Source organism: Pseudophryne corroboree, chromosome 2 (genome assembly GCF_028390025.1).
Source record: "Pseudophryne corroboree isolate aPseCor3 chromosome 2, aPseCor3.hap2, whole genome shotgun sequence".
NCBI lineage: Eukaryota > Metazoa > Chordata > Amphibia > Anura > Myobatrachidae > Pseudophryne > Pseudophryne corroboree.
Window position 1 is genome coordinate 728,203,050 of NC_086445.1, and position 20,563 is coordinate 728,223,612.

Below are 20,563 nucleotides of genomic sequence, written 5' to 3' on the forward strand. Positions count from 1 at the left end.
TATTTTTTGCCAAAAAGAGGTTCATATTGCTGCCCAGGGTGCCAACCCCCTGCGCCCTGCACCCTTATAGTGACCGGAGTATGTGAGGTGTATGGGAGCAATGGCGCACAGCTGCAGTGCTGTGCGTTACCTCAGTGAAGATCATGAAGTCTTCTGCCGCCTCTGAAGTCTTCTTTTCTTCTCATACTCACCCGGCTTCTATCTTCCGGCTCTGCGAGGGGGACAGCGGCGCGGCTCTGGGACGGACGGCGAGGGTGAGATCCTGCGTACCAATCCCTCTGGAGTTAATGGTGTCCAGTAGCCTAAGAAGCAACTCAGAGAGTAGGGCTGCTTCTCTCCCCTCAGTCCCTCGATGCAGGGAGTCTGTTGCCAGCAGTGCTCCCTGAAAATAAAAAACCTAACAAAATACTTTCTGTCAGAAAGCTCAGGAGAGCTCCTGAAAAGCACCCAGTCTCCACTGGGCACAGTATCAAAATGAGGTCTGGAGGAGGGGCATAGAGGGAGGAGCCAGTGCACACCCAGAACTAAAGTCTTTCTTAAAGTGCCCATGTCTCCTGCGGAGCCCGTCTATCCCCACGGTCCTTACGGAGTCCCCAGCATCCTCTAGGACGTTAGAGAAACAAGTATAGGTGAAGTTACTGGCATGATCTGCCCCCAAGAAGAGTTTCCACCCTTCCAAATCCCTCTAACTCTAAGAGGTTGTGGATGGGTTTTGAGGGAAGGATTGTGATGGAGGAGAGGATGGGCTAGAGTATGAGGGAGAAGAGGATGTGGCCGAGGTATAAGGGAGGATGATGGAGGAGAGGATGTGACCAAGGTGTGAGGGAAGGAGCAGGGTAATGGAGAGGGTGGGGCTGGAGTGTGAGGGAAGGAGCAGGGTGACGGAGGAGAGGATGTGGTCAGGGTGCGAGTATAAGAGGATGATGATGGAGTAGAAGATGTGGCTGGGATTTGAGAGACGGAGATTGATGGAGGAGAGGATGGGGCTGGAGTGTGAGGGAAGTAAGATGATGGAGGAGAGGATGTGGCTGGGTTTTAAGGTAAGGAGAGTGATGGAGGAAGGGGCTAGAGTGTGAGGAAAAGAGGATGATGGAGAAGATGTGGCCGATGTATGAGGGAAGGAGGAGGATAGGATGGGGCCGGAGCGTGAGGGAAGGAGGATGATGGACAGGTTGTGGCTAAGTTGCAAGGGAAGGAGAGTGATGGAGTAGAGGATGGGGCTGAAGTGTGAGGGAAGGAGACTGATGGACGAGAAGAATTGGCCTGGGTGTGAGGGAAGAAGTAGATAGAGGAGAAGATATGGCTGGACTGTGAGGGCAGAAAGATGGTGCAAGAGAGGCTGTGGTGTGAGGAAAGGAGGGTGATGAAGGAGAGGACATGGCCGGGGTGTGAGGGAAGTAGGATCATTAGTAACTGATCAACCATTAGGCATATCGGTCTATGGAGCCAGGGCTTTTGTGGTCATTAAACCTCTCCTTTGGGGTATAGCCTGAGCAATCAAACTCTGAGATGCACCAAGCTTCTCCCAGTATTATCAGTATTGTGACACTGAGGCACTGGCAAATGTCAGTATAGAGGAGTCGAGAGGGAGTAGTCACCTGCACTATAAAGAAGCTACAGACCGCTTACGGCCAATGTTTAAGTGTATACTAATAATAAGTGTGGTGCTTCACTGGTGTTTTGGGGTAGATGGAAGTGGGGGTGGTACATGGGTTAAGGGGATACATGTTTCATTGTATTTTTAGGAGTAGAGATACTTGGCTCCCAGCATTAGCATTATGATAGATACTTACAGGAGGTAATATAACAGTTGAGCGAACTTATTTTTCTTAACAATTAAAATTAGATGGATTATAAGTGCGGCCAGAGTACCACTGAGTGACAGTGGGGGTAGTTCAGAGTTAATTGCAGCAGCAAATTTGTTAGCCGTTGGGCAAAACCATGTGCAATGGGGGGGGGGGGGGGGGGGGGGGAGCAGATATAACGTGCAGAGTGAGTTAGATTTGGGTGGGGTGTGTTCAAACTGAAATCTAAATTGCAATGTAAAAATGAAGCGGACAGTATTTACCCTGCACAGAAACAAAATAACCAATCCAAATCTAGCTCTCTCTGCAAATGTTACATCTGCCACACCTGCAGTGCACATGGTTTTGCCCAAGTTCTAACAAATTTGCTGCTGCGATCAACTCTGAATTACCCCCAACGTCATAATGAGCTAGTGATAACTGTCAATGGTTTATCACAATCAGTAAGAAATAACTGATGGTTTGAGTATGATCAGACAGTGCCTGCGCATGTGCATAACAATCTGGTACTCACCATTGGGGATTGCTAACTATCGATGGCGATCAGCCAACCCTCTTGTAACTAAGATGGAGGTGGTGGGAGGATTACAATGTAGAACACACAGCAATGCACTTTTATCACACTGGAAGAGTCATCAACCTTACACTGGGATGCAGTCAGGATCCCGGCAGTCAGAATACCAGCGCAGGAATCCCAATACAGCTGGGAATGCTGACGCCAGTATTCCGACATTAATTAAAATGTATTTTGACAGCCGGCATCCCAAGCACCTGGATCCTGTATACAGTGGGGTTATTCAGAGTTGTTAGCAATTGGGAAAACCATGTTGCACTGCAGGTGGGCAGATGCCCCATACATGTCATCAGACCCTGTTCCCCCCACAGCTTTTGCCCCCCCCCATTTAGGAATCCTTAAAAAAATGCCTTGGCTTGTTTACATCCTAATACACCCCTGTAAAGGTACCCATACACTAGACGATTATATGATGGATTTGCTTGTTTCTGACGGATCGGAACGACAAATCATTCATAATAGTGCAGATAGCTCAGTGTCTATGAACGAGAACAATACCGAAGCGTGGTACTGCATGTCGGTGGTCAGATGCTCTGATCTTTCCTGCTGCAGGGAAAATCTGAAGTGATCATTAATGACAGCATGCTCCTGGATGTGGCCACTCCTAGATCTTTTGCAAGATCTTTAAGATATATCTTATGTGTATTGCACTTTATTGTGAGTCCGGGGCTGCCGGGGAGTTCAAGGGAAATTGCTTAATTCCTTAAGAATCCAAAGTAAATTTTTTAACTCAACTGAACATTGTATTTTGAAGCATATAATAAAGTGAAAATGGCCACAGAGCTCGAATTGTGCAAAGTGTTTAACTGTTAAGTGATAACCAGACTTGTTGCAATTAACAGCTATACTGGAGTGCATAGTATGGAGAAGTAATAAAAGCTATTTACTTTACTTTACCCAAAGGATATGGCCTGGTGGCCATTAACGACAAATGGTAACTGCACGCTGATACATTTCTGTTTCTGACCTAAATGTACTGTGATGCTTGCATGTGCTGAACACCTGAGGTGTAGGAGACTGAGCTACAGCTGTGTGTTGGACCCTAGACCTAGAGTGTTCCAGCGATTCATTCTGAGGGCACACAAACAGGGGCACACAAACGCTAGCTACATCTTACGTGGTAAGAGTTCTCGGTCAGCATTTTCAGTACACCCAGGGTAAGGATAAAAAAGATGTCCCTTTTCTAAGGGATATGGTAGAATCCTAAACGCTGTTAGGGGAAAACAATGATATGCCTTTATTATTATAGAACACACAGATATAATTCCAAACATATTATACGTGTCACAAAAAATAAGAATTTACTTACCGATAATTCTATTTCTCATAGTCCGTAGTGGATGCTGGGGACTCCGAAAGGACCATGGGGAATAGCGGCTCCGCAGGAGACTGGGCACAAAGTAAAAGCTTTAGGACTAGCTGGTGTGCACTGGCTCCTCCCCCTATGACCCTCCTCCAAGCCTCAGTTAGGATACTGTGCCCGGACGAGCGTACACAATAAGGAAGGATTTTGAATCCCGGGTAAGACTCATACCAGCCACACCAATCACACCGTACAACTTGTGATCTGAACCCAGTTAACAGCATGATAACAGAAGGAGCCTCTGAAAAGATGGCTCACAACAACAATAACCCGATTTTTGTAACAATAACTATGTACAAGTAATGCAGACAATCCGCACTTGGGATGGGCGCCCAGCATCCACTACGGACTATGAGAAATAGAATTATCGGTAAGTAAATTCTTATTTTCTCTAACGTCCTAGTGGATGCTGGGGACTCCGAAAGGACCATGGGGATTATACCAAAGCTCCCAAACGGGCGGGAGAGTGCGGATGACTCTGCAGCACCGAATGAGAGAACTCCAGGTCCTCCTCAGCCAGGGTATCAAATTTGTAGAATTTAGCAAACGTGTTTGCCCCTGACCAAGTAGCTGCTCGGCAAAGTTGTAAAGCCGAGACCCCTCGGGCAGCCGCCCAAGATGAGCCCACTTTCCGTGTGGAATGGGCTTTTACAGATTTTGGCTGTGGCAGGCCTGCCACAGAATGTGCAAGCTGAATTGTACTACAAATCCAACGAGCAATCGTCTGCTTAGAAGCAGGAGCACCCAGCTTGTTGGGTGCATACAGGATAAACAGCGAGTCAGATTTTCTGACTCCAGCCGTCCTGGAAACCTATATTTTCAGGGCCCTGACTACGTCCAGCAACTTGGAATCCTCCAAGTCCCTAGTAGCCGCAGGCACCACAATAGGTTGGTTTAAGTGAAATGCTGAAACCACCTTAGGGAGAAATTGAGGACGAGTCCTCAATTCTGCCCTGTCCGTATGAAAAATTAGGTAAGGGCTTTTATAGGATAAAGCCGCCAATTCTGATACACGCCTGGCTGAAGCCAGGGCTAACAGCATTACCACTTTCCATGTGAGATATTTCAAGTCCACAGTGGTGAGTGGTTCAAACCAATGTGATTTTAGGAATCCCAACACTACATTGAGATCCCAAGGTGCCACTGGAGGCACAAAAGGAGGCTGTATATGCAGTACTCCCTTGACAAACGTCTGAACTTCAGGCACAGAAGCTAGTTCTTTTTGGAAGAATATCGACAGGGCCGAAATTTGAACCTTAATGGACCCTAATTTGAGGCCCATAGACAGTCCTGTTTGCAGGAAATGCAGGAATCGACCCAGTTGAAATTCCTCCGTAGGGGCCTTCCTGGCCTCGCACCACGCAACATATTTACGCCAAATACGGTGATAATGTTGTACGGTTACATCCTTCCTGGCTTTGATCAGGGTATGGATGACTTCATCCGGAATGCCTTTTTCCTTCAGGATCCGGCGTTCAACCGCCATGCCGTCAAACGCAGCCGCGGTAAGTCTTGGAACAGACATGGGCCCTGCTGGAGCAGGTCCTGTCTTAGAGGTAGAGGCCACGGGTCTTCCGTGAGCATCTCTTGAATTTCCGGGTACCAAGTCCTTCTTGGCCAATCCGGAGCCACGAGTATAGTCTTTACTCCTCTCCTTCTTATGATTCTCAGTACTTTTGGTATGAGAGGAAGAGGAGGGAACACATACACTGACCGGTACACCCACGGTGTTACCAGAGCGTCCACAGCTATTGCCTGAGGGTCCCTTGACCTGGAGCAATATCTGTCCAGTTTTTTGTTGAGGCGAGACGCCATCATGTCCACCTTTGGTTTTTCCCAACGGTTTACAATCATGTGGAAGACTTCTGGGTGAAGTCCCCACTCCCCCGGGTGAAGATCGTGTCTGCTGAGGAAGTCTGCTTCCCAGTTGTCCACTCCCGGAATGAACACTGCTGACAGTGCTATCACATGATTTTCCGCCCAGCGAAGAATCCTTGCCACTTCCGTCATTGCCCTCCTGCTTCTTGTGCCGCCCTGTCTGTTTACGTGGGCGACTGCCGTGATGTTGTCCGACTGGATCAATACAGGCTGACCCTGAAGCAGAGGCCTTGCCTGACTTAGGGCATTGTAAATGGCCCTTAGTTCCAGGATATTTATGTGAAGTGACGTTTCCATGCTTGACCACAAGCCCTGGAAATTTTTTCCCTGTGTGACTGCTCCCCAGCCTCTCAGGCTGGCATCCGTGGTCACCAGGACCCAATCCTGAATGCCGAATCTGCGGCCCTCTAGGAGATGAGCACTCTGTAACCACCACAGGAGAGACACCCTTGTCCTTGGAGACAGGGTTATCCGCTGATGCATTTGAAGATGCGATCCGGACCATTTGTCTAGCAGATCCAACTGAAAAGTTCTTGCGTGGAATCTGCCGAATGGAATCGCTTCGTAAGAAGCCACCATCTTTCCCAGGACCCTTGTGCACTGATGCACTGACACCTGGCCTGGTCTTAGGAGTTTCCTGACTAGGTCGGATAACTCCCTGGCTTTCTCTTCCGGGAGAAACACCTTTTTCTGTACTGTGTCCAGAATCATCCCTAGGAACAGCAGACGTGTCGTCGGAATCAGCTGCGATTTTGGAATATTTAGAATCCATCCGTGCTGTCGTAGTACTATTTGAGATAGTGCTACTCCGACCTCTAACTGTTCTCTGGACCGTGCCCTTATCAGGAGATCGTCCAAGTAAGGGATAATTAAGACGCCTTTTCTTCGAAGAAGAATCATCATTTCGGCCATTACCTTGGTAAAGACCCGGGGTGCCGTGGACAATCCAAACGGCAGCGTCTGAAACTGATAGTGACAGTTCTGTACCACAAACCTGAGGTACCCTTGGTGAGAATGGCAAATTGGGACATGGAGGTAAGCATCCTTGATGTCCAGAGACACCATGTAGTCCCCTTCTTCCAGGTTCGCTATCACTGCTCTGAGTGACTCCATCTTGAACTTGAACCTTTTTATGTAAGTGTTCAAGGCTTTCAGATTTAAAATGGGTCTCACCGAGCCGTCCGGCTTCGGTACCACAAACAGCGTGGAGTAATACCCCTTTCCCTGTTGTAGGAGGGGTACCTTGATTATCACTTGCTGGGAATACAGCTTGTGAATGGCTTCCAATACCGCCTCCCTGTCGGGGGTAGACGTTGGTAAAGCAGACTTCAGGAACCGGCGAGGGGGAGACGTCTCGAATTCCAATTTGTACCCCTGAGATACTACCTGCAGGATCCAGGGGTCCACTTGCGAGTGAGCCCACTGCGCGCTGAAATTCTTGAGACGGGCCCCCACCGTGCCTGAGTCCGCTTGTAAGGCCCCAGCGTCATGCTGAGGACTTGGCAGAAGCGGGGGAAGGCTTCTGTTCGTGGGAAGAAGCTGTCTGTTGCAGTCTTTTTCCCCTTCCTCTGCCCCGGGGCAGATATGAGTGGCCTTTTGCCCGCTTGCCCTTATGGGGACGAAAGGACTGAGCCTGAAAAGACGGTATCTTTTTCTGCTGCGAGGTGACTTGGGGTAAAAAGGTGGATTTCCCAGCCGTTGCCGTGGCCACCAGGTCCGATAGACCGCCCCCAAATAACTCCTCCCCTTTATACGGCAATACTTCCATATGCCGTTTGGAATCCGCATCCCCTGACCACTGTCGCGTCCATAATCCTCTTCTGGCAGAAATGGACATCGCACTTACTCTTGATGCCAGAGTGCAAATGTCTCTCTGTGCATCTCGCATATATAGGAATGCATCCTTTAAATGCTCTATAGTCAATAATATATTGTCCCTGTCCAGGGTATCAATATTTTCAGTCAGGGAATCCGACCAAGCCACCCCAGCACTGCACATCCAGGCTGAGGCGATTGCTGGTCGCAGTATAACACCAGTATGTGTGTATATACTTTTAAGGATATTTTCCAGCCTCCTATCTGCTGGCTCCTTAAGGGCGGCCGTTTCTGGAGACGGTAACGCCACTTGTTTTGATAAGCGTGTGAGCGCCTTATCCACCCTAGTGGGTGTTTCCCAACGAGCCCTAACCTCTGGTGGGAAGGGATATAGTGCCAATAATCTTTTAGAAATTAGCAGTTTTTTGTCGGGGGTAACCCACGCTTCATCACACACTTCATTCAATTCATCTGATTCAGGAAAAACTACGGGTAGTTTTTTTCACACCCCACATAATACCCCTTTCTGTGGTACTTGCAGTATCAGAGATGTGCAAAACCTCCTTCATTGCCGTGATCATGTAACGTGTGGCCCTACTGGAAAATACGTTTGTTTCTTCACCGTCGACACTGGAGTCAGTGTCTGTGTCTGGGTCCGTGTCGACCCACTGAGGTAACGGGCGTTTAATAGCCCCTGACGGTGTTTGAGACGCCTGGACAGGCACTAACTGAGCTGCCGGCTGTCTCATGTCGTCAACAGTTTTCTGTAACGTGCCGACACTGTCACGTAATTCCTTAATTACGGCCATCCATTCAGGTGTCGACTCCCTAGGGGGTGACATCACCATTATAGGCAATTGCTCCGCCTCCACATCATTTTCCTCCTCATACATGTCGACACACACGTACCGACACCCAGCACACACACAGGGAATGCTCTGATAGAGGACAGGACCCACTTAGCCCCTTGGGGAGACAGAGGGAGAGTTTGCCAGCACACACCAGAGCGCTATATATGTATAGGGACAACCTTACAATAAGTGTCTATCCCTTATAGCTGCTTATATCTGTTATTTTGCCAAATAAGTGCCCCCCTCTCTTTTTTACCCTGTTTCTGTAGTTGCAGGATGCAGGGGAGATTCTGGGAGCCTTCCTACCAGCGGAGCTGTGTGGGAAAAATGGCGCTGTGTGCTGAGGAGATAGGCCCCGCCCCCTTCACGGCGGGCTCTTCTCCCGCTTTTTACTGGAAAACTGGCAGGGGTTAAATACATCCATATAGCCCAGGAGCTATATGTGATGTATTTTTTGCCAAATAAGGTAAATTCATTGCTTCCCAGGGCGCCCCCCCCCCCCCCCAGCGCCCTGCACCCTCAGTGACCGAAGTGTGAAGTGTGCTGAGAGCAATGGCGCACAGCTGCAGTGCTGTGCGCTACCTTATGAAGACATGAAAGTCTTATGCCGCCGATTTATGGACCTCTTCTTGCTTCAGCATCTGTAAGGGGGCCGGCGGCGCGGCTCCGGGACCCATCCATGGCTGGGCCTGTGATCGTCCCTCTGGAGCTAATGTCCAGTAGCCTAAGAAGCCCAATCCACTCTGCACGCAGGTGAGTTCGCTTCTTCTCCCCTTAGTCCCTCGATGCAGTGAGCCTGTTGCCAGCAGGTCTCACTGAAAATAAAAAAACCTATTTAAACTTTTACTCTAAGCAGCTCAGGAGAGCCACCTAGATTGCACCCTTCTCGTTCGGGCACAAAATCTTAACTGAGGCTTGGAGGAGGGTCATAGGGGGAGGAGCCAGTGCACACCAGCTAGTCCTAAAGCTTTTACTTTGTGCCCAGTCTCCTGCGGAGCCGCTATTCCCCATGGTCCTTTCAGAGTCCCCAGCATCCACTAGGACGTTAGAGAAATGTACTGTAGATATAATTGCAAAACAAAGATCTCAAACAATCATTTTTAGCTTAAAATATACAGATATGTCCTCATAATGTACATCTTTGCTGCAGTCACGCCACACAGCCCCTCTTGGCATGCAAGATCAAGTGAGATTCTTCTAGCGTTGGGCGTAATTTTTGCTTTAAAAATGTGTTGCAATGTAACTACGATGCATGAGGACGCAGTGCTGCTTAATTTGATATGACACGTGTATATCTGTATATCTGAGTCTCTGAATCTGTGTAGCAGCAGCAGCTTTTTTCCAATACAAGTTCTGTTCTTCTCCGTATACAGGCTCAGTCACACACTACATACAAGTGTCATATAATATTGATCAGCACAGCCGTGCTTTCTAGTCACATTGCAACGCATGTTCGTCAAAAAAGAAGCAAAAAAAGACACCCAACATTAGCAGAATTGCACAGGACCTAGTAGCTCAATCACGACAGGCTAGATGTATGAGGACGCATCTGTATGACATAGGTTTTCAGGATGGCTAAATAATGCTAGAGACCGTCAAAACTTACAGAACATGTTGCATATTGTTTTACAATCTTATCATTTATTATATAATAAAAAACAGCACATCAGAGTGCAATGTGAGAGGTTACATTTACAGCACACTGCATATAGTGACAGAATGCACATGTACAAATACGCAGGAGAATAGGGTACTTAAACATTCAGGGGTTTGTAGACAGGTATACATCAAGTGTATGGTGCAGTAATAATTGCAATAAAGAATGGGAACATAATAGCAGTTCATGCTTTGTATGGCTACTGTATAATGTGATGTATTTCCACTATCCATGAATGATATACTCTCAATATATAAGGAATAGGGGTATATTAATCAAAATCCGCATTTGTAATGTGATAAATATTTTTCACGTAAATTCATGACGTGAAAATGTATATTTTCGCACTAATTTACTATTCTGCTCCTGCCAGAAAACGGGCTCCTAAAAGAGCCTGCCCTGGTGAAGAGCTGGAAGCAGTGTGATAGCATAAAGCTAACACACTGCTTCCTGGTTTGGGTCCTCAGTGCATGCGTCATTGGGGCCGACGGAGGGGAATGTGCAAAATTTGGAGATGGTATTACTTATCGTGGCCAAAAGCCAGAATGATTCGCACTCTGGAGCTTGGTGAATCGGGCAGCACATTTGCATATTAAAAGGAGAGATATTGTGGATATCTGCTGTGATCCCTAAATAGAACATCTGGAGGATCATTAATAGTTGCGGGTACACCACAGAAAATATTTAATGATAAATGGGCCTCATAGTATTATATATGCACCAGTAAAAAAAGATTCTGTTAGAGAACTATTGGAATACATAAAAGATCACAAAATGTTGTTGTCACGTCCGGGACAGGCCAAGCCATTACCATTCTGAAAAGGAAACTTCTACTTGATAATTCCCCTCAACTCCAAATTAAGAGCCTGTGTTATATTTTTATGAAAGAGCTAGAATTGAACTTGATAACTTATGTTGAAAACTGAAAAGATACACAGCTGATTTTTTTTTTTTTTTTTAACTGTCACGTATGGGACATTTTTTCCTATTTTCATGGAATGGCCCACCATTTTAGGGTTCAGATCCTGACTGGAAGCAAAGCGGATGGAACAAATTACTACATGGGACTGGTGATGATGACCTGTGTTTTTACTTTTTTTTTTTTTCATTTATATTTACCTGTTTGCTGGATTTAATTGTACATTTTCACGTTTCCAAAATGTGTGTTTTTCATATCCATCTTGCAGTGTAAGGACTGTACTTTTGTTCCCCTTTTATACCCATCTTGCAGTGTAAGGACTGCACTTTTGTTTCCCTGTTATATCCATCTTGCAGTGTAAGGACTGCACTTTTGTTTCCCTGTTATATCCATCTTGCAGTGTAAGGACTGCACTTTTGTTTCCCTGTTATATCCATCTTGCAGTGTAAGGACTGCACTTTTGTTTCCCTTTTATACCCATCTTGCAGTGTAAGGACTGTACTTTTGTTTCCCTGTTATATCCATCTTGCAGTGTAAGGACTGCACTTTTGTTTCCCTAGACAAGAAATACAAAAGGGATTTTTCCCACGCACTCTGCTGGCTGTTAGTAAGAAGAGCTATATACTATGTAATAATAGGAAATTTAGAGCTCTTCGTTACATATGTTTTGCAAAAGATATGATAAGCCTCCAGGCCACTTCACGGCTGCTCTATTACTGGAGGTCCCTATCTAAGCATAGGTCCAGGGCTTGGACCCCACAAAGTCGGCTCAGGCCCGACCACCCCAGGGCAGCACACCATTGAAATACTAAAGTGTTAATATGTGTTAAGAAAGAAGCAGAAGCTATGGGTTAGAAAGTGCTACAAAAATAAGGGTGTTAATAAAATACTCAAAAGAGTAATGTTAGTGAAAAAATAGGAGTGTTACATAAGTGCTAAATAAATAATATGGCATGCTACCCCAAGGTGGCCCAGCCCCACCAGACCTGGGGGGTACCACTCCCCAAACCCATGCACAGCATAATAATAATAACATCCACTATGGGTCATACAATTGCTTAATGTATGGCCACATGATAATGGCACATACAGAACATATCCAGATTGAGAGCTAGTTTACCTGGAGGCACCCCTGTATCCTCCAAATGGCACCACAGGACCCAGCATGCCCTCCTAATGCTGGCTCCATCTATGCCTCTCTGAACTGCAATAAATAGTGGAAAACTGCTCTAATCAAGCTGGTAACAATCCCCAGGTGCTGCGGGAGGGGGTTACTCTAGACAAGAAATACAAAAGGGATTTTTCCCACGCACTCTGCTGGCTGTTAGTAAGAAGAGCTATATACTATGTAATAATAGGAAATTTAGAGCTCTTCGTTACATATGTTTTGCAAAAGATATGATAAGCCTCCAGGCCACTTCACGGCTGCTCTATTACTGGAGGTCCCTATCTAAGCATAGGTCCAGGGCTTGGACCCCACAAAGTCGGCTCAGGCCCGACCACCCCAGGGCAGCACACCATTGAAATACTAAAGTGTTAATATGTGTTAAGAAAGAAGCAGAAGCTATGGGTTAGAAAGTGCTACAAAAATAAGGGTGTTAATAAAATACTCAAAAGAGTAATGTTAGTGAAAAAATAGGAGTGTTACATAAGTGCTAAATAAATAATATGGCATGCTACCCCAAGGTGGCCCAGCCCCACCAGACCTGGGGGGTACCACTCCCCAAACCCATGCACATACCCATCTTGCAGTGTAAGGACTGTACTTTTGTTTCCCTGTTATATCCATCTTGCAGTGTAAGGACTGCACTTTTGTTTCCCTGTTATATCCATCTTGCAGTGTAAGGACTGCACTTTTGTTTCCCTTTTATACCCATCTTGCAGTGTAAGGACTTCACTTTTGTTTCCCTTTTATACCCATCTTGCAGTGTAAGGACTGCACTTTTGTTTCCCTGTTATATCCATCTTGCAGTGTAAGGACTTCACGTTTGTTTCCCTTTTATATCCATCTTGCAGTGCATGGAGGCTCTCTGATTATTGGCCCATTGCACTGCAAGTTACGCATATTGGCTGCACTATGGCCAACTTAATACAGTCAGCAGCTTTCCACTGGTGCTGACAATTAAGATGTGCAGGTTATGAACCTGTGCAGTGAAGCAATAAATGGGTCAGTTCAGTGACAAGACATACTTACTGCCCTCCCATGTGCAGTGCAGTAAATTCAGTGCTCCTTCCACACGTTTCCAGTGCTGAAGGTGAAAAAAGGCATATGCCACTGCTTCACTGTCTCCCCGCTTCAGTATGTGCTCTGGTGGCATAATCAAGCTTTTCATTTCTAGCAAATACTGGAATAAAAACAGAAATGTACAAATAATATGATTTTTTTAAGATATTTTTTTTGAATAGCCATTTTATTTTTATTTAATGTTTGCACCTATATGCAGATAAAAGCAATATGTACACTGGAATACATATGATATGCCGGCAGATGGGATGCCGTCTGTCACTATATCGACAGCGGCATCCCGTTTGCCGGAATCCTGGCAGACAGTCCCCTCACGGGCTCGATGCGGTCGTCACAGTTTTTTTTCCCAATCGGTTGGTGGCCTGGACCCACCAACTGAGTGGGAATACAAAGCGTTGGTATTTCACCGGCTGTCAGGATTCTGGCGTCGTTCTCCTGAACGCTGGGATCCCAACAGCCGGCATATTGACTGCATCCCCATACACTGATTATTGATTTTAAAAACTTCTGCTTGTAACGATAACATTATACTTTTTTTTTTTTTTTAACATAGTTTAAGAAAAACATGGATATAAACTGAGGTTTGTGCATTGGAAAACTTCCCCAATATCTTACCTGATACTTTGGGATTTTGGGTGCTAATGAATACTATCCAGTTTCACACAGATCAATTTGTTACATCAAAGAAAATTTAAATAAATAAAAAGCTTCTATTTAATGGAAAGCGAAAAACACTCTATCTACCTGTATAATACATGCAATGTAGAAATATTAGTTATGGCTATAGGGCCTAATTGAGCATTTTGCAGATTTTCTGCCTAGTGTACATGTGTGCGGGACCCATTCTGCACGTGCGGGGCAATGCGATCGCAGTGATGTGAACGCCTCTGCCTGACTGACAGACGGGGGCGGCGACACAGTTTTGCGGAGGTGTGGTAGCAAAAAATAGGATTTTAATTACCTACCGGTAAATCCTTTTCTCATAGGGATATTGGGGAATCTAGTACAATGGGGTATAGACGGGGTCCAAAGGAGCCAGTGCACTTTAAATTTCTTCAACTGGGTGTGCTGGCTCCTCCCCTCTATGCCCCCTCCCACAGGCAGTTATCGGTAAAAACGTGCCAGAAGGAGAAAGGACATATATGAGAGAAGGAAATATGATAACAAAGAGTGGTGAGATTTACTTACCAGCACACCACTAACATATAACAACCAGCAACGGCTGGTAACAACAACAGCAACAGCTGAACAAGTAACCACATAACAAGAACCTGCAGAAAAGTAAACACACTGAGGCCCAATATCCCTTATGGACTACGAGAAAAGGATTTACCGGTAGGTAATTAAAATCCTATTTTCTCTAGCATCCATAAGGGACATTGGGGAATCTAGTACGATGGGGACGTCCCAAAGCTTACAGAATGGGCGGGAACATGCGGATACTGCTGCAGCACCGCCTGCCCAAACTGGGTATCCTCTTTGGCCAGGGTATCAAACTTGTAGAACTTCACAAAAGTGTTCTTCCCCGACTAGGTAGCAGCTCGGCAAAGTTGTAAGGCTGAGACTCAACGGGCAGCCGCCCAGGAAGAACCCACTGATCTCGTAGAGTGGGCCTTCAGAGACTTAGGAACAGGTAAAGCTGCCGACACATAGGCTTGTTGAATAGTAAGCCTAATCCAACGAGCAATGGACTACTTTGAAGCAGGACAACCCTTTTTATCTTATGTCCTAGAGGATACTGGGGTTCCATTTAGTACCATGGGGTATAGACGGGTCCACTAGGAGCCATGGGCACTTTAAGAATTTGATAGTGTGGGCTGGATCCTCCCTCTATGCCCCTCCTACCAGACTCAGTTTAGAAAATGTGCCCGGAGGAGCCGGTCACGCTTATGGAAGCTCCTGAAGAGTTTTCTGCATTTATTTTATCTGCTTGTTATTTTCAGGCAGGACTGGTTGGCACCAGCCTGCCTGCTTTGTGGGACTTAGGGTGGTGGTAGTGGTGGTGGGGGAAACGGCTCAACCTCTTGAAGGGTTAATGGTCCCGTTCCCCGCTGACGGGACACTAGCTCCTGAGGGAACTATTCGCTAGCCCCACCATGGCGAGCATACATTCCCGCAGCACGCCAACACCCCTAAAAGAGCCAGAAGAAAGAAGAGTGGTGAGTACTAAGCCGGCGTCCCGGTTAGCGGGTCGCCGGCCATTATGGTGGCATGAGGGTACGGAGATGCACGGCTTCTAACCAGGGCAGATTGCGTCTCCAGACTCAGTACACTACTGCGTCTCAGTACACTGTACACAGTACCACACTGGCAAACTAAGCCTTAAAACGGTTCTGTCTCCATTTTAAGCACAATTTACCTCAGCCAGTATAAAAAAAAGCGGAAAGACCGTGCGCCGCTGAGAGGATCCAGCAGCTCACCAGCACCATTCTCCCTCTGCAGTGGACACAGATGCTGACTGACAGGGACGCACTGCTCCTCCAGTGTGACTCCAGATTACCTCAGCGGTACCAGGGAGTCATACCAGGGGGGGAGCGATTATAGTGTACTGAGTCCCCAATCTGGGTACTCAGTATTCAACCCGGCTAAGCTTGGCATTAGCGATAAGGGCTCGGTGTGCTGGCTCCAAATACCTCTGTGTCTTCCTGGAAGGACTCTTTGTGGATTAATTGTGTTTTTAACCTTTCCTGTGTCTGTGCGCTGTCACATTTACAATATGTCAGGCAAGGTGTGTGTTTCATGTACAGCAGAGTGTTCCTCTTCCCCAAGGAGCTCACTACTATGAACTCAGTGTAGTGCACCTTCTCAGGCTAGCGGGGCTGAACCAGTGTGGCTGGATTCCCTCACGGGAATGATTTCTAATATCTCTAATAAATTGTCCCGCAATGAGAAAGAGACGCAATACTTAAGACAGTCTGTGGATGAGATTATGAACAGAGAATCAGTCCCCAAACAAGCGTCTCAGTCCCTTGCCATTTGTCCACAAAAATGAACTCTGGCATGCTGCTCTGTCACAGGGAATACAGGCTCTCATAGTGGCTATCAGAGATGTGCTACAAATTCCCGATAAGGTGACAGAGGAGTGTGAGGAATCTTATTTTAATGTAAAAAAGAAGTCCTCGGTCACTTTTCCTGTGTCAAAGGAATTGAATACCCTGTTTGAAGACCCGTGGGTAAATCCTGATAAGAAATTTAAAATCCCTAAAAGGTTACTCTCATATTTCCTTTTCCTCCTGAGGATAGGAAAAAATGGGAAAGTCCACCGATAGTGGATGCATCTATTTCCATGTTGTCACGGGAGATTGTGTTACCCATCCCTGGTGCAGCCTCCCTGAAAGATGCTGATGATCGTAAGATTGAGACTACACTCAAATCCTTGTACAAAGCTGCTGGGGTAGCTCAGGGACCAACTATAGCATGTGCATGGATTACTAAAGCCATTGCTAAATGGTCGGGTAACCTTACTGAAGGGTTGGTTTCCTTATCTAGGGGGCAGATTGTGTTACTCCTGCAACATATACCGGACTCTGCAAACTTTATGATGGAAGCCATAAAAGAAGTAGGTTTGCTTAATGCACGCACCACTGCTATAGCAGTGCCAACACACAGGGGCTTGTGGTTACACCAGTGGACTGTGGACGCGGACTCCAGGAAAGGCGTGGAAGGCCTACCTTTCACAGGAGAGGCCTTATTTGGAGATGAACTGGACAAATGGATCTCCAAAGCTACTGTGGGTAAGTCCACATATCTTCCTTCTGCAGCTACCCCAACCAGGAAGACCTATTCAGGACCTACCCTACAGTCCTTTTCGGACTGCCAAGTTTAAGGGCAAAGTCAGAGGATCTTCTACTGCCACCAGGGGCGCTAGAGGTAAACCACGCAAACCAGCAGCTGCCGGTTCTCAGGAACAGAGCTCCAGTTCTGCTTCCTCAAAGCCGTCTGCATGATGGTGGACCGCGTGGCCTGGAAGAATGGCAGGTGGGAGCCCGACTAAAAACATACAGACTGGAGTTTCAGGAGCTCTCACCTCACAGATTCTTCAAATCAGGCTTACCAGCTTCACAAGAGGCAAGTATAACCTTACAGGATGCCATTCAAAAACTGGTACAGACTCAGGTCATTGTTCCAATTCCACCTCCTCTGCACAACAAGGGGTACTATTCCAACTAGTTTGTGGTAAGACCAATTTTTAATCTAAAATCATTGAACCCGTACTTACAAGTGTTCAAGATGGAGTCTCTGAGAGCAGTGATCTCAGGTCTGGAGGAGGTGGAATTCCTAGTGCCTCTGGATATCAAGGATGCATACCTTCACATTCCGATGTGGCCGCCTCACCAGGCTTATCTACGGTTTGCACTACAGGACTGTCACTACGAGTTCCAGGCCCTACCTTTTGGTTTCTCCACGGCACCGAGGGTTTTCAGCAAGGTGATGGCAGAGATGATGTTGCGCAGGGAGTGAACATAATTCCGTACCTGGACGATCTTCTGATAAAGACTCCGTCAAGGGAGAGGTTGTTGAACAGCATTGGCCTCACAACCCAACTACTCCTGGATCATGGCTTGATTCTGAATCTTCCGAAATCTCACTTAGAGCCAACTCGGGGGCTCCCTTTTCTGGGAATGATACTGGACACACAGTCGCAGAAAGTGTTTCTTCCATTGGAAAAGGCATTGGTAATCCAGTCGATGTTTCGGGATGTCCTGAATAGAGATGAGCGGGTTCGTTTTGTTGAGATCCGAACCCCCCCGAACTTCACCTATTTTACACGGTTCTGAGGCAGCCTCGGATCTTCCCGCCTTGCTCGGTTAACCCGAGAGCGCCCGAACGTCATCGTCCCGCTGTTGTATTCTCGCGAGATTCGTATTGCATATAAAGAGCATTGGAGATGATAGCGAGAGGATGTGGCTGCGTTCTCTCAGTTTCTGTGTTCAGTGTGCTGCAAATATCTGTGCTCAGTGTGCTGCAAATATCTGTGCTTAGTGAGCTGCAAATATCTACGTTCTCTGCCTGAAAACGCTCCATATCTGTGCTGCATTGTAGTATATAGTAGGAGGACAGTGCAGAATTTTGCTGACCACCAGTATATATATAGCAGTACAGTACAGTAGTCCATTGCTCTTCCTCTGTGTTGTCAAGTACACTATTCATCCATATCTGTGCTGCATTGTAGTTGTGCGCAGTATATAGTAGGAGGACAGTGTAGAATTTTGCTGACCACCAGTATATATATATAGCAGTACGGTACAGTAGTCCATTGCTCTACCTCTGTGTCGTCAAGTATACTATCCATCCATATCTGTGCTGCATTGTAGTTGTGCGCAGTATATAGTAGGACAGTGCAGAATTTTGCTGACCACCAGTATATATATATATATATATATATAGAGCAGTATGGTACAGTAGCCCATTGCTCTACCTCTGTGTCATCAAGTATACTATCCATCCATATCTGTGCTGCATTGAAGTTGTGCGCAGTATATAGTAGGACAGTGCAGAATTTTGCTTACCACCAGTATATATATATAGCAGTACGGTACAGTAGTCCATTGCTCTACCTCTGTGTCGTCAAGTATACTATCCATCCATATCTGTGCTGCATTGTAGTTGTGCGCAGTATATAGTAGGAGGACAGTGCAGAATTTTGCTGACCACCAGTATATATAATAGGATTTTAAACCTACCAGTAAATCTTTTTCTCCTAGTCCGTAGAGGATGCTGGGGACTCCGTAAGGACATGGGGTATAGACGGGCTCCGCAGGAGACATGGGCACTATAAAGAACTTTAGATGGGTGTGCACTGGCTCCTCCCTCTATGCCCCTCCTCCAGACCTCAGTTAGAGAAACTGTGCCCAGAGGAGACGGACAGTACGAGGAATGGATTTTTGTTAATCTAAGGGCAAGATTCATACCAGCCCACACCATCCACACCGTATAACCTGGAATATACGCAACCAGTTAACAGTATGAACAAAACAGTATCAGCTAACGACTGATCCCAACTGTAACATAACCCTTATGTAAGCAACAACTATATACAAGTCATGCAGAAATATGTCCGCACTGGGACGGGCGCCCAGCATCCTCTACGGACTAGGAGAAAAAGATTTACCGGTAGGTTTAAAATCTTATTTTCTCTTACGTCCTAGAGGATGCTGGGGACTCCGTAAGGTCCATGGGGATTATACCAAAGCTCCAGACCGGGCGGGAGAGTGCGGATGACTCTGCAGCACTGATTGAGCAAAACAGGAGGTCCTCCTCAGCCAAGGTATCAAACTTGTAGAATTTAGCAAAAGTGTTTGACCCCGACCAAGTCGCCGCACGGCAAAGCTGTAAAGCCGAGACGCCTCGGGCAGCCGCCCAAGAAGAGCCCACCTTCCTAGTGGAATGGGCCTTTACCGAATTTGGTAACGGCAATCCAGCCGTAGAATGAGCCTGCTGAATCATGTTACAGATCTAGCGAGCAATAGTCTGCTTAGAAGCAGGGGCGCCAACTTTGTTGGCTGCATACAGGACAAACAGTGCCTCTGTTTTCCTAATCCGAGCCGTCCTGGCTACGTAAATTTTTAAGGCCCTGACTACATCAAGGGATTTGGAATCCTCCAAGTCTCCCGTAGCCACAGGCACCACAATAGGTTGGTTCATACGAAACGATGACACCACCTTAGGCAAAAATTGAGGACGAGTCCTCAACTCTGCTCTATCCACATGGAAAATGAGATAGGGGCTCTTATGAGACAGAGCCGCCAATTCGGACACCCACCTTGCAGATGCCAAGGCCAACAACATGACCACCTTCCAAGTGAGATATTTTAATTCAACTGTTTGAAGAGGTTCAAACCAGTGAGATTTTAGAACTGTAACACCACGTTAAGGTCCCATGGTGCCACTGGGGGCACAAAAGGAGGCTGGATGTGCAGCACTCCCTTTATAAAAGTCTGGACTTCTGGGAAAGAAGCCAATTCCTTCTGGAAGAATATAGATAGGGCCGAAATCTTTACCTTAATGGAGCCTAACTTTAGGCCCATATCCACTCCTGTCTGTAGAGAGTGGAGAAAACGGCCCAGGTGGAAATCTTCCGTAGGAGCATTCTTGACTTCACTCAAGATACATATTTCAGCCAGATACGGTGATAATGTTTCGCCGTCACCTCCTTCCTAGCCTTAATCAGAGTAGGGGTGACTTCCTCTGGAATACCTTTCCCAGCTAGGATTCGGTGTTCAACCGCCATGCCGTCAAACGTAACCGCGGTAAGTCTTGGAACAAGCAGGGCCCCTGCTGCAACAGGTCCTCCCTGAGAGGAAGAGGCCATGTATCTTCTGTGAGCATCTCCTGAAGATCTGAATATCAGGCCCTTCGATGCCAATCTGGAACAATGAGTATTGTCTGTACTCTTTTTCGTCTTATGATTCCCAATATTTTTGAGATGAGAGGGCGTCCACCGCTACTGCCTGAG

General features: G+C 46.7%; 1 protein-coding gene across 4 annotated transcripts in view; it reads right to left on the bottom strand.

The window, feature by feature from the left end:
- ST7L (suppression of tumorigenicity 7 like) overlaps positions 1–20,563 on the bottom strand; it is a 271,485-nt gene that overhangs the window by 11,750 nt on the left and 239,172 nt on the right. For all 4 annotated transcript variants that reach the window (XM_063955386.1, XM_063955385.1, XM_063955384.1 and 1 more), the window contains 2 exons: positions 13,057–13,207; positions 3,497–3,589 (listed from right to left, as the gene is read on the bottom strand). In XM_063955386.1, coding sequence (XP_063811456.1) covers positions 3,497–3,589; positions 13,057–13,207 — 244 coding nt within the window. The remainder of the gene's footprint in view (positions 1–3,496; positions 3,590–13,056; positions 13,208–20,563) is intronic.